Source organism: Arachis duranensis, chromosome 1 (assembly GCF_000817695.3).
Source record: "Arachis duranensis cultivar V14167 chromosome 1, aradu.V14167.gnm2.J7QH, whole genome shotgun sequence".
NCBI lineage: Eukaryota > Viridiplantae > Streptophyta > Magnoliopsida > Fabales > Fabaceae > Arachis > Arachis duranensis.
Genome location: NC_029772.3, coordinates 99,876,243 through 99,890,571, shown reverse-complemented (window position 1 = coordinate 99,890,571; position 14,329 = coordinate 99,876,243). Strand labels below are relative to the sequence as shown.

The following is a 14,329-nucleotide window of genomic DNA, read 5'->3' as shown; positions in this document are numbered from 1 at the left end:
ATGTTGGCATATGTTTGATGAGGGGTGATGCAGTGCAAGTTTCAGATTTAGAGGATGAGAATACAGTGGTGTAGAAAACCGGGTTGGATGATGAAGGGGCTGTAAGGAACTTGGAATATTCGGAGGACTCAGAGTAGGATGCAGATGGTGAAACTAATCAAGATGAACACGGAGGAAGTTGGGATAAAGATATGGTTGAAAATAGAGCTGCTTGGGATCTGGCTGTCGAATCTAGAGCTATTTTATATGACAATGATGAAGATATTATGACTATTCTCCAAACTCAGAATGAAGTATTGGCACAAAAAAGAACACAAGAAAAACAGAAAGAGAAAGCAAGAAGGTGCCGCCCCAAAAACTGAAATAAGGTGTGTAATAAAGCTTTTAAATTATTTTAGTTCGTGGAATATGAGGGGTTTAGGGAGTGTTGAAAAGTGAAAAATGGTAAAAAATTTAAGCGTAAAAATAATGTGAATATGTTAGGATTGATAGAGACAAAGAAGGAGGTGATTTCTAAGTTTGATGTAGTGCAATTTTGGGGTAATGATGCGGTGAGTTTAGAATTTGTGGGATCGGAAGGTGCTTTTGGAGGTTTATTAATAATGTAAAATGTTATGATGTTTAGGTTGAGTAATTGTTACAAAGGGGAGAGATGGTTGTGTATAGAAGGAGAATTGACAAACAATAATTTTTATTTGTGCTGTTTGCTTGGTGTATGGTGCGCATACAAGGGAAGAGAAGCTTGTTGTGTGGGAAGAGTTGTTTTTTATCGGAAATATGTCAGGTTCCTCTTTGCTACATGGGTGTCTTCAATGAGGTTATGCAGTTGGAAGAAAGAAAAGGTGCTAGTGTGTTAACAGCATTATCAAACTGGTGGATATAGAACTGAATGAATGTAAGTTTACGTGGTTCAGGAGGTCAATCGTGCAGTCAAATTAATAGAATATTGGTGAGTTTGGTTTCATTGTTATCATTTGAAGCACTTGGTTGAAAAGGAATGACAGAATTTTCAAGAATCAAGAATCAAGTGTTACAGGAGTAGTTAACAGGTCGACTAAAAGTTACAAAGAGTGGAGTGATATTTGATCTTTTGGGTTGTTGATGACTTGTATCAAAGATGATTAGGAATTAATTTATTTCATCTGTTTAGGACTTTTCTATTGAGACGTTGATGCTCCACCTTATTGTGTTGAGCTTTTTATTTAAAAAAAATTATTAATGAGTATTTTAGTTAAAAAAATTATATATTATTTTAATCTTATTAAAATGAAAAATATATATTTTATAAATAAAATAGAAAGAAGTATCATCTAAATATTTCGTAGAGAAGAAAAGTCAATACTTTTTTTTTCTATTACTTGTTCAGTTTTAGGGCTCAGGATTCGGTAGTCCCAAAACGTTTAGACTATTAAATGGTCCCATAACAAAACATGTTTTTTAAATTTTTTAATAACTGTTAAATAGTCCTTTTTGAATTTAATTACAAATTAACTCCATATATTTTATTTAATTATAAAAATAATTTTTTATTTTATAAATAATTATTTTATCATAAATCTATCATGTTTATTAACAATCAAGAACAAAAACAATAACGAATTAGATCTTCCATTGATCCTAATAAATTTTTTGGCTATTCCAATCGATTAAAAGATTAAATTTGATCCGGGACGTTCGTGAGAAATTACAAAATCGTGTTTCCTTGAAAACCAATTGATTGGACTATCAAACCAATCTATTGAATTCTAACTCGATCGATTGGATTTCAGTTTATCACTAAACAATCAATTAAAAATTGCAAGGAAGCATGGTTTTCGCATAAATCAATCGATTGGTCATATTAACCAATCGATTGAACGATGAATTAAATGTGAATTTTATGTAATTCAATCGATTGTTTAAAATTTTCAATCGATCGAATTCTTCAAAACAATCGATTGGATAGTACAATTTAATCATATAGTGGAGTTAATTGCTATTGCCACCGTGAATTTGATGCAATGATATCTGGGAAAGCAGGGTGCTATAGCAGCGGGTTAGCATCACTAATTTTCTTTCATTTTACAACCTCATACTGGGCATATAAGGTGTTTTATGTCAAACAAGAATTCTAAGATCCATAATTTCGCATTGGTCATATGCCTTATTCTTTAGTCAAAATTTTTGTACTTGTAAATCTAGGGGAGAATAAATAAAATGTTACAAGTTATCTATTGCACTTGCATTAACATTGTAATTATCATTTCTTGTTCTTCTTTAATTTCTGATATGTTTTTATTTGTGCCAGAACCAAGTTATGTTGCTTTTCATGACGAAGAGTGGAGAGTTTCTGTTCATGATGACAAGTATGTCAGTTTGTTTTGGTGTTTGTAGAGTCTTTTCTTTTATTTTCAGCTTCCATGCTGAATCTGTATGAATGCTGAAATTCAGTTTTTTGTGTAGGAAACTGTTTGAGTTGCTAGCTTCTCTGGAGCCTTGGCTGAACTTACATGGCCTGCCATTCTTAGCAAAAGGCAGTTATTTTGGTACTGACATAATTTGCTTGAGATTTTATATATTCTGGATTCAATCATATTTGTATACGAGCTCCACTATATAGTAAAAAATAATTTGGTACAATGTTTAGAAACCCGACATGGTGGTAGACTGCACCATGACAAAAATCAGTGTGAAATGACAGTATATGATTGAATTGTACTAGCCAATCGATTGTTTTGAAGAATTCAATCAATTGAAAATTCTAAACAATCAATTGAATTATATAAAATTCACGTTTAATTGGTTAATATGACCAATCGATTGATTTATGCGAAAATCATGCTTCCTTGCAATTTTCAATCGATTGTTTAGTGATAAACTGAAATCCAATTGATTGAGTTAGAATTCAATCGATTGGTTTGATAGTCCAATCGATTGGTTTTCAAGGAAACACGATTTTGTAATTCCTCACGAATGTCCCGGATCAAATTTAATCTTTTAATCGATTGGAATAGCCAAAAAATTTATTATGATCAATGGAAGATCTAATTCGTTATTGTTTTTGTTCTTGATTGTTAATAAACATGATAGATTTATTATAAAATAATTATTTATAAAATAAAAAATCGTATTTATAATTAAATAAAATATATGGAATTAATTTGTAATTAAATTCAAAAAAAGACTATTTAGCAGTTATTAAAAAACCTTAAAAAACATGTTTTGTTATGAGACCATGGTCCAAACGTTCTGAGACCACCGAATCCGATGCCCAGTTTCAGTATCTAAGATTTTGCCTCAACTAATCCAGATTTGGACGAGTCTTTAGTTGGAAACAGCTCTATCATAAAAGGTAATTAGTACAAAAAATAAACAAAGAAAGAAAGATAGAAAGAAGAATCGATACTGATTAACATATTATTTTGACAGCAAAAATTTTGGCTCTTCTATTTATTCTGGTTGGAACAATAGGCAAAGCATGTCACAATAAAGAAACACAATAAGTTAATTTTATTGATCAAACTATTCACATATTGTGACATACATGTTTTACGGGTGCACTCTTTACAAAACGACTTTACCTCCTCAAGAAGTTGAGGTGTCCAATGCAGTATGCAAATAGAAGGGCAAATATAACGGGGAATACAATGAGAATTAGAGCAGTTACACCTAACAAATCATGGTGAAAACCATAGTAGTCTCTTAAAAATTCAGCAATTGTTCTGGTTTTTGCATCTGTAAAGGCTGTTACTGATATCTCCTTGTTTATATCTCCATATTGTGAAGTAAGCAACCCATTCAGTGCCCACGACGTGGGGCATAAATAATACATCCAAATCCACCACTTTGGAATTTGCTGCAATGAGGAAACAACCATCATATTATCATTAATAGGTACTAATAATTTACCATTTTTTTATTAGATATGTATAATTACAGATATGAGATTAGTGAAGATGTTAAGCGTCTTATACTCTAACCAAGAGGTATAGGGTAGAATAAAACTTACCGGACGTGGCACAATGTAGCCAGAAAACAAATTGAGCATGGTGTAAGCAGAGGAACACGCAATGGAAGCAACTTGAACATTTGGTGTGAATGAAACAATGACCATTCCTAGGTAATTGAAGTATAGCAGGTTGCAGAATATGCTGTAAAATGACCAAAATATTTTGTATGCAGACCAATGGTACCCAATCATAGGGTATGTGATTATGACATAGAGAACAGCTTGAGTCAACAAATAGGGAACCTCAATTGTTACCTACAACACATGAAAAAATGGTTTCTAGTTTCTACATTTTTTTTTCAATCAGAGAAAGAAAATGACCAGATGAACATGAATGGTGAACCTGTGCAAATGAATAGGCCCACGGAGAGTACATTCCAGCAAATTTTTCGCGGTACAGAACGGTGCGCTCTGTTGCCACAACCGGTAAAACTGACGAGCCATTATTTATACCAAAGAAGAGAATAGCAATGAACATTGAACCAAATATATTGAACAGATCCTGCTGGTTGTCTCTGTAAATAAGCAAAAGTGAAGTAAACTTTTTAACACTAATAGTGCATCAAAATCAGATCATAAATAAATACACCAAATATCTTAAGAATTGCTAATAGCAGCAATCTGCTTTTGAAAAATGAAGAAAACATGAACTGTTAAGAAAATTATTCAGTAGAATTATGCTCACTAACATGTTCTTTCCTTTCTTCCAGAATATTATCCCAAACAGAAAGGATGCAGCAATCACAAACATTATGCGCATCAAGTTGTATGAAGGGTTTCTCCAATATGACAAATGTTGTTTCCATAAGCATGCTTTAAACTGTTCCCAACCATTTTGTGGAAAATGAGAAGGAAAAAACAAATCTTTGGAACCAGGAGCTGGTGAACTTAATTGTTCAACTAACTCTTTGTTCTGCCTGCACTCGCATGAATAATAATAATAATGTGTCAAAAAAAGAAAAAAAAAGTCTAATTATTCACTAATATGTTGATGCTAATAATTTATATATTACTGGAATTTTATTCGTACTAGCAAGTAAAATGATGCTCTAACAAAATTATTTTAATTACTTACTCATATAAAGTTGACTCCCTATAAATTTGTGCAAAATCTACTCCGAGTTCGATTTCTGCAGAACCTGAAGTTACTTCTAGCATCCATGTCGATGGATTATAGTTGTCTTTAATCTTTGGCATCCCTGGTATACTCTGTATGAACACAAGTTGCAAGAATGTAAAACAAGATTTTGCAATCAATCACTTGTTTCTTCAGTAAGATCAAACTGACCTCAAAGTATTCGATAACCCGACTTGAGTGCTTTCCGAGTGGGCCAGAGTAGATTATGCATCCTCCAGTTTTCATGAGAATTAGCTTAAGGTAACAGAGACAAGAACCTTAAATTAGTACACTCATGAATCTACAACATACCCAACTTTGAAAGATATCAAAACTATATCCTGTGGCATCTTTCATGCTAAATTCCTAGGAAGAATACTGAAACACACAACTTCATTAACATTAGAAATATCTGTCAGAAATATTACCAAAACCAAGAATACTAACGGAGCCGTTTAAGATGTTTCATCACAGAGTAATATGATTATAAATCAATTTGGAATCTACATAAGGGACAGTATACCTCATCAAATGACTCGAATATATCAATACTAGGTTGGTGAATGGTGCATGTAACAGTTCTTCCTGTTCCAACAACATTCTTCACTGCTCTCATAACAACTGCAGCTGCCCTTGCATCTAAACCAGAAGTTGGTTCATCCATAAATATGATTGAAGGATTAGCAACAAGCTCAATGGCTATGGTCAGCCGTTTTCTTTGCTCGGTTGACAATCCGCTAACATTTGGCAAGCCTACTAAGGAATCTTTGATCCCATCGAGCTCAATAGTACGAAGGACTTCCTTTACGAATTCCTGAGAAATGATTATTCGAGGAAATGAATGAAATCCAATCCAATAAATAAATTCAATGTCACAGAAATAATTTGCTGCTTTAAGAAGAAACTTGTACAGATTTAGTTATTGCATCAATCTGAGGAGGAAGCCGAAGCCAAGCAGAAAACATCACGGATTCTTCTACTGTTATATTCGGAGAATGAATGTCATTTTGTTCGCAGTAACCTGAGATCCTTGCAAATGTTTCTTGAACCTTTGGATAGCCATCGATTCTAATATCCCCTTCAATAGTACCTCCAGTTTTTCTTCCACAAAGAACATCCAATAAAGTTGTTTTCCCCGCGCCACTGACTCCCATCAGGGCTGTTAATATGCCTGGTCTCAATGAACCTGTAACGTCACAAAGAAGCTGAAGCTGCTTGTCAAATCCTCGGTTTCTCATTTCCTGCATTCAAAATGATGTGATTATACAGGCATCTCCAGGGAGACAATAGTAACTTATTTTGTAAGTAACAACTAAGTGGAACTCAATCATAAAGGGTACCATAGTTGTGTCAACATAGTACTGCACATCACGAAATGTTAATGTTAGTGGCTGGAAAGGCAGAACCATTCCTCCTGAGTGCTGACCTTTTCTTGGTTCAGCTGTACTTTCAACCAGAGTGCTGTCTCCTGCAAAGCTATCATTGTTTTCTTGATTTCCTTGTAATTCTGAATGCTTGTCGGAAGATATAAGGGCACGAGACCGTGAAGGAGCTAAGAGTACAATACCAAAGTGAAGGGTTAATGAATAATAATATAGTTAATGTGAAACATGGCCTACAAGAGACTAACTTACCCTTGAAGAAAGACAAGACCAGTGTAAAAGCTGTGTTAAACAGAACTGTGAACCCAAGTAAGGCACCAATCGATATCCAGTAAAAGTAGCCATCAAAGTTAAGACCACGGCCGTCCATTATTTTGCGACCCAACGTTGTGTTTGTAGACATCTTCATTAAGAAAAACAAAACCAGACTCACATTTTCTATACAGTAAAGTTGAGGAATCTTTGTTATCAAAAGAAACTCATACAGAAGTTTCAAAACATTATTACCTTTTGCCATCTAGGAGCAAGAAATTCATTCACCGTCACAGCCAACTCTCCATATGACAAAGGAGAAATCCAAAATCCCCACCGCAACCAGGATGGCATATAGGCTACAACGAAAAAACGTCTAAGAATTATCATTTGAACAAAAAAATATATGCTCAAAAAATCAAGAGTCCTAGCTTCTCACGCTTTGGGAGGATGAAGCCTCCAAATAGTAAAACATATAGTATGGTCAGAGTGCCAGCCGTCGTAGCAACAGCCACATTTTGGAAAACTGAGGCAACGAATCGAAACATTGATATTGCTGACATGTGCAAGGTAAATAGGAGGAGGAATTGGCGAAAGAACCTGAAAGAAAAATTTGAACATTACTTGAAACATTGTTACAATAATGCCAGAAATTGAAGAATGAAATTAGCTTTCCATTGAGGACTAACCTGCCAATCTCAGGGCTGTAACCAATAACATAATAAGTAAGTGCAGTCCAAATGAAAGATTCCAACAATGAAAGTGGAATCTTGAGAACGGCTGAAGGGATTGAATAAGCCCAAGCAGGATAAAAGTACAGCTCTTTCTGTTTGTAGAACACTGAAAGTCTCGATACTGTCATAGAAAGTTCTGGAATTCCATCAACCAAAAGTATGATGAGTGAATAGAATAACGACCCCATGAAATAATTCCCATGAAGTGCATCAACAGACATTCGTGTCCGAATGAAAACAGTCATTCCTATAGAAGCAACAATCACAAGTTGCGTTGACTTGAATATGTAGACAAAAGAATTCCTTTTCATTAGAAGAAGCTCCCTCATTATGCAAGCCCTAAACAATTCCCACTTTGTTAATGAGTATTTTCTAAAGGCGAGAGCATTCTTATGGCTCTGAGACTTGTCAAATGGCTTTGAGATCTCCTCCCCTAGCTTTTTGCCAAATGAACTATGCTTAAATTTCTCAATGAACTGTTCAACAGTAACATAGCTATAAGGTTCTTCTACTCTGCTCCAATACTGTGCTTGATCTTTTCTAGAGATAACCTGGTTTTAACAAATGTTTCAAATTATTATGAAATTATAAAGGAAAATATAATTAAGATTAAGCTTTACTTATATACCTCTTGAAGAAAGTCAGCAGTGCCTTTTCGTTGTGGACACTGGAACCCACAGTCCTCGAAGAACTCAACTATACAATCACGTGGACCGTGGTACACAATTTTCCCTTCTGCCATTAAAACAATGTCATCAAAGAGATCAAAGGTCTCTGGTGCTGGCTGAAGGAGAGAAATCAAAGCGGTTGCATCTGTGATATGCACCATATGCTGAAGACACGAGATTATTTGGAAAGTAGTGGAACTGTCCAAGCCATTGGAAATTTCATCCATAAAGAGAGCTCTTGTTGGTCCAACCATCATTTCTCCTTCATCATGCACCAAAGTCAGGATCATCTCCACTTCATACATCAAGTTATAATCAAATGATTGCAATAGAGTATACTACCGATACCTGTTGTTAACCTTTTCTTTTGACCCCCCGATATACCTCTTCTTATAGGATCTCCAACCAATGTGTCGGCACATATATCGAGACCAAGGATCTATAAGGCAACAAATTATCAAGATATGAGCCACTGAAACTCTAAATCCATGGAGAAAATTAGTTTCCTACCTTCAAAATGTAGTCCGTTTGAAGAGTTCTCTTCAATCCCTTCACTGATGTCGCCTATAATGAAAAATTCAGTCAAAGTATGTTCTCCAACAAGACTTGGAGGTGGACAAGTTAAAGATGTAGGGTGTTGTACCTTCATATATGCATCTAAATCAGGGTCTGGCATTATTCCTGCTTCTTTCTCTCTTCTACTTACTTCCTTCAGAAGCTCTTTCGTACAAGGAAAACAAAATATCACTCAAGCCATCAGTTTAACTAAACATGTTTTTCTTTTTTCCTTTTTTTTTTCGGGAAATTTGAGTTACCTACCATCTTTGCTTCCTACACCTTGACAACGTGCTGAGAAATCAAGTGTTTCCCTAACTGTCATCTCTGGAATATGCAGATCATATTGGCTTACATAAGCTGAGGATTTTTGGGGAATGAATTCTTCTAGTGTGTGTCCATTGTAAGAAATTTCCCCTAAACCCTATTAGAAAATACATATAAATGCATAGGCAATTAGAGCAAGTATGCAAAAGATCAATTTTATTTTAAACAAGTTATCGCATTTTGAAATGATTGATTCGTTTGTGGTACTCGATATTAGAAGTATGAATGTTTGCATCGCTAAAGATTGTTACATAGTAGCAGACAGAAAATGCTATGACCCAAAAAAGCAGAATGCTTGAAAGATTCAATATAAGAATGGCAAGAAGATGCGACTTTCGAAACCAAATATTATAGAGAAATTAGTCAATCTTCAATGTGAAACAATTCGAAACTATAGTTGCATCCTGACTAGTGTTTTTATAAATTACAAGAAAAAAGCCTGGAGATTCAAAACCTTGAGAGAATGGTCAAGTTTCCCTGCCAGAGCCAACAATAGTGTTGTTTTGCCACTTCCTGGAGGGCCAAGCAATAAGGTCATCCTGCAAAAGAATCAAGCATTGAAAACAAATCACTAGTACAATCATGTTATGAATTTATGTTACTGAATACTGATTATCAAAGTTCAATGGCACTACTTATCTTTGTAAGCAATAAACATACCTTCCAGGCTTAATAATGCCGTTGGCATCTTTGATTATACTTATGCGGGAGTGTTGAGATCGTAGGATTGACAATTTACCTGCATCCTTTTCGCAGCAAAAGAAAAAATGTTAAAAGTTAGAAAAATAGTGTAAAATGATGTTATACATCGAATTGATTTTTTCAGAGATGTTAACTTACAATGATCCACCCCTTGAACGTGTTCCACAAAGTAGGTATGGGCTTGCCCTTAACTACCTGACACTCTGCTTCCACAGTAAGATTTTGATATCTCACTTCCACAGTGGGTAACTTAATACCAACTCTTCAAAGCAAAGATGAAAAAAAAAAAATATTAACCATGTTCACATGTATGCACATGATATAACTAATAAGGTTGTTAGTAGTTTAGTGGACACCACAATATGTGATACTAATTCACCACATTTGGAAGTTACTTACTATTTACTAGTGTGGTTTTCTGGAAAAAGGTCTTTTTTGTCTATGTTTAGTAAGTATCTTATAAAGAAAATGCAAAATTAAGAGGTAGAGGAAAGACAGAAAAGTTCTGTTTCCATCCGTGTCCTGTTATTTCTTAAATTTGGATGGATAGAAAATCATGTAAATTTTGCATCAGGACTGATATTCTCGCTAAGATAGTTACTAAATAGGGCCTTTAAGTGAGAATTTTATACAATTTAGTCATGTCTAAATATTTTGACCCACCTTAGTTAATTGCAAAAATGTACACATAAGCAGATCAAGGAAAACTTCCACAAGAGAGAATCTATCCCCCATTTTTATTATAATCTATATATTTATATTGAATATTGTATTAATCTTGTTCTTCAACTACTTATGCAAATTTGAAGTCAACTCTAGCCATATAAAACAAAATCGTATGAAAGATAAAGTCGTCGTCCTTATCATTTGGTTATCATGCATCATCATTGATATTTAAAATACATTTAGTGAAGCATCTCCAAGCAAAACCAGTTATACGTATATATCTTATGCACCAAGAAAAAAAGATAGAGCTCAACCTGTTGACTTAAAAAAATTAGAAAAAAGGAAGAAAAAAGATTACTTGTCAATTCTTTTCCTGAATTTCTGCAACAATCGAAGATTATCATTCTCGATGTGCTTAATAAGCTTCTCGATGAACAGATGCCTTTCTTGAGCTCCAAGCTTGCTGACATCAACCACCTGCCTCCCTTTAACTTCTCGGCTCGTTCCGATACTATCATGCACATCCAACAAAGCTGAAGTGATCCTTTCAAAAGTGGGAAGCCTCTGGATTTCACCCCATTGTAATGCATCGCCTTCATTGTTATCAACATCGAGCGCAGGATTTATGCTTGAATTGCTCCTGAAACTGGAAGCATAGCTTCTGAATGAGGACCTTATGCTCCTTCCAATCTCTGCCAACTCAATTCTCAGAGACTCTATCTCATCTACACCTGCCTGCTGAGCCATCTATCTCAATCAAGGTTAACAAACTCTCTAGTTGTAGTTTAGGTTAACCTTGATCTCAACATAACATAAGGAACTTAAACCTTGGCAGTGTCACTGTGTGGAGTGCATGATATTTCCAAATCCGTACATTTATAGGAGTATGGCGCTATGTTTTTAAGCTTGATTGCTAGATGTTGATGATGCAATGCAATATGTCATGCATTACCTAGGCATGCAAATGGCTGCTGAACACGCTGTTAAAGAATCAAAACAAAAACAGTCACACCCTTTTTTCTATTACAAGATGCCTCTCGCAGATACATTAATTAATCAACAAAGTCCAAAAGCTGAGGCATATTTGAAAATATTTAATTATAGCAGAATTTAATAAGTACAAGCAAGGGTATATCATTGACACAAACACCAATGTGAACGGGGCCATTTTGTGGATCTTGGTGTTAAAAAATTTCACTGAATTAATAGAAAATAAATTGCTCGTGTAAAGAGAACCTTTGGTCTTCCTAGCTTTTGGGATTCCTTTTTCTTCATCTCAATAGTTTTTTTTTTAATTATACATATAACTAAGCTCAACAAATTTGGAGAAATTTAATTATTAATGCTTCATGCTATGAGAACTTGGCAACTTCTAATTCACTTCTGCACTGTCTGGTTATTATATATAATCCAAATATCATACAACTTCCTAAACCACAAAAGAACTGTGGATTGGAACTGTACTAGTACCAGCACCCTAATTTAAGCCTTTCGGTATAAACTTTCCTTTCAGACATTAATTTAACAGGACTCAAATTTGACTAAGACTATTCACCTCTACTATCAGTGAATTAACCCTGTACACCAAAACAGTGCAGATACTTGAATTCTTCTCCGCGTTAAAAGGATGCCGAAAATGACATTGAACTCTACAATAACCATATGGGAAGCTAGACAGGAGTTGTTCTCATCCATCACGAAAATATGAAGCTTGATTACGCAACTGACAACTCCTTCCATGTCAAAAATAACCAAACAGCTGCTCCAGAAATGGAGATGAGAGAAAAGAGATTTCCAAGCACATTTAACTATAAACCACAGATAAATCATGATGTTCATCCTCGGGGTTATCCACTGTATTATCATCAGCCATCATTGCCTGTTTTTCCTGCTCCAAATAGTATATCTTGTCATTCATACCCTCTTTTCTATATGCCTCTACCATGATGGAGAATGTTGTTTCATCTGGTCGACACTGTTTATCCTTCATGCGCTTGAAAACCCTCTCCATCTCCATCAAATCCTCAGCCTTTGCACATGCAGACAAGATTGCGTTATAAAAGGATGTGTTCTCAGGTACCTCAAACTTTGCGGCCAGGCGAACACTGCTAATTACTTTGTGGAAGAGGCCAGCATTTGCATACCCATTGATAAGGCAGCAGAAAGTCTTAGTATCCGCTTTCATACCCTCGGCACGCATCTGATCAAACGTACACTCCATATGTTTAGCATCGCCTACATCTGCGAATGCCTCAATCACATTGTTATACGTAGAAGTTGTCCAGGGAAATTGCAACTTGCGCATATACTCCATCACAGATGACATTTTGTCATACAGCCTCTTCTTTCCATAAGCACCAATCAAGATATTAAAAGTTCGTGTTTCCGGTTCTATCCCAAAGTTTCGGAATTTTTCATACCACTTTTCCATCGTATCAATCTGGCCCATGTTACCAAAGACACTGATGATTATGTTCATTGTCCAAACATCAGGCTTGCATGTAGTGCTGTGCAGCATACTTGACAACACTTTCTCCATCAGGTCAAACATCCCTGCCCTACCATAACCACTCAACACGATGTTCTGAGTGACGGTGTTAGGCGTGATATTTCTTTCTGCCATCTCTTCATATAGCAACTCAACCATATCAAACTTCAAAGCATCCATGCAGGCTTTTATCAGGGTGCTGTAAGTGAAAACATCAGGCTGGCAAAGAGGGAGGTTCTTCATCTCATTAAGAATCGAAAAAGCCTCATCAATGAGGTTGCTCCTGCAATATGCAGCTAATAAGGCCGTGTAAAGTTCAGAAGTAGGGTCACAACCTTCTTTAATCATTGTTTCAAACAGCTGGCGGGCACGGTGGGGTTGACCGGATTTACCAAGCAACACAATCAGTTTCATGTAAGTCCCTTCTTTGGGTTCGTAAAATGAATGTTCTTTAAGCATGTCAAATACCTGCATATCCCAATCAACAAAAATAAAAACAACTGCAATGAATATTAAGCCATTAAACAACCTAAAAGAGAAACATGGCAAAAAAGAATAAATAACACTGAGAATCCACTAAAATGTGAGACTTTAGGCTCAAAGAATCGATAATTAAATTGAAATTGAGATTAACCTCTAGGGCTTGAAGCCACTGCTTTTTGTCGATGTGTTCACACAAGGCTTCAGTGACAGTGTTGACCCAGGCTTTTGCATTGTTCTTTTTGTCTAATTTCTTCTTGATGTTCTTGATCGGGGACCTCCTCGTACTCCCGGTTAATGATGTTTCTGACACGCCAGGGTACTCTCCTTGCTTCCAGTGTCTCTTCTTGGCAACCGAAGAAGCAGAAGAAGAAGCAGTTGTTGAGTTTGTTGGAGAAGAAATTGCGAAGCGGATAACACTAAAGGAGGAATCTTGGGATCTAGGGTTGTTAGTTTTAGAGGTGTTCTTGAACTTGTCGTGTGGAATTGGAGAGGGAACGACGGAAGAAGAGAAGGAGAGAGAAATGGAAGCCATAACCATAAGCAGTGCGAGTCTGTGAAGTGTGAAGTGTGAAGTGAAACTCGAAGCACAGAGAGAAGGCTTACCCTCTCGGCACTAAGCCTCTAACGCAGACCGAAATGACCATCTTCTCCCTTCTGACTTTCATGCCTCGCGATAAGATACAACTTTTTAAGAGTAAAAATGTAAAATACAATGTTTAATTATAAAAAAATATTTCAAGACAAACAATTTTAATGATTAAGCATGTAGCATGTTGTTAACGAGTTATAACTCAAATAATATTTTTTTATATTTATCTAAAAGGTTGTAAATTTAAATTTTTTAATAAAAAATATGTAACATAATTTAATATTAATTAAGAATTGGATTAGTTCTTTAAAATTATAGAAAATTTATAATTTGTTAGATAAGTTTATTATACTAATTCGATCTTTATAGATATTACGA

General features: G+C 35.3%; 2 protein-coding genes across 3 annotated transcripts; both read right to left on the bottom strand.

The window, feature by feature from the left end:
* Positions 1-3,460: 3,460 nt before the first annotated feature.
* On the bottom strand, positions 3,461-11,297 carry LOC107470174 (pleiotropic drug resistance protein 3). Of its 2 annotated transcripts, XM_016089563.3 has the most exons (22): positions 10,750-11,293; positions 9,864-9,987; positions 9,684-9,769; positions 9,478-9,562; positions 8,961-9,120; positions 8,785-8,861; positions 8,652-8,705; positions 8,490-8,580; positions 8,102-8,403; positions 7,429-8,024; positions 7,179-7,339; positions 6,995-7,098; positions 6,740-6,890; positions 6,446-6,657; positions 6,017-6,346; positions 5,629-5,919; positions 5,277-5,360; positions 5,064-5,197; positions 4,678-4,905; positions 4,332-4,503; positions 3,989-4,243; positions 3,461-3,835 (listed from the first exon to the last, which is right to left on the bottom strand). In XM_016089563.3, the coding sequence occupies exons 1-22, from the start codon at positions 11,136-11,138 to the stop codon at positions 3,557-3,559; spliced, it is 4,365 nt and encodes a 1,454-aa protein (XP_015945049.1). In that variant the 5' UTR covers positions 11,139-11,293; the 3' UTR covers positions 3,461-3,556. The 2 variants fall into 2 exon arrangements, with proteins under 2 accessions (XP_015945049.1, XP_052110559.1); XM_052254599.1 differs by lacking the exon at positions 4,678-4,905 and having other exon boundaries at positions 10,750-11,297.
* A 470-nt stretch (positions 11,298-11,767) lies between these two features.
* Positions 11,768-14,007, bottom strand: LOC107470189 (pentatricopeptide repeat-containing protein At3g06430, chloroplastic). The gene is made up of 2 exons (XM_016089579.3): positions 13,514-14,007; positions 11,768-13,347 (listed from the first exon to the last, which is right to left on the bottom strand). The coding sequence occupies exons 1-2, from the start codon at positions 13,898-13,900 to the stop codon at positions 12,196-12,198; spliced, it is 1,539 nt and encodes a 512-aa protein (XP_015945065.1). The 5' UTR covers positions 13,901-14,007; the 3' UTR covers positions 11,768-12,195.
* Between the last annotated feature and the right edge of the window lie 322 nt (positions 14,008-14,329).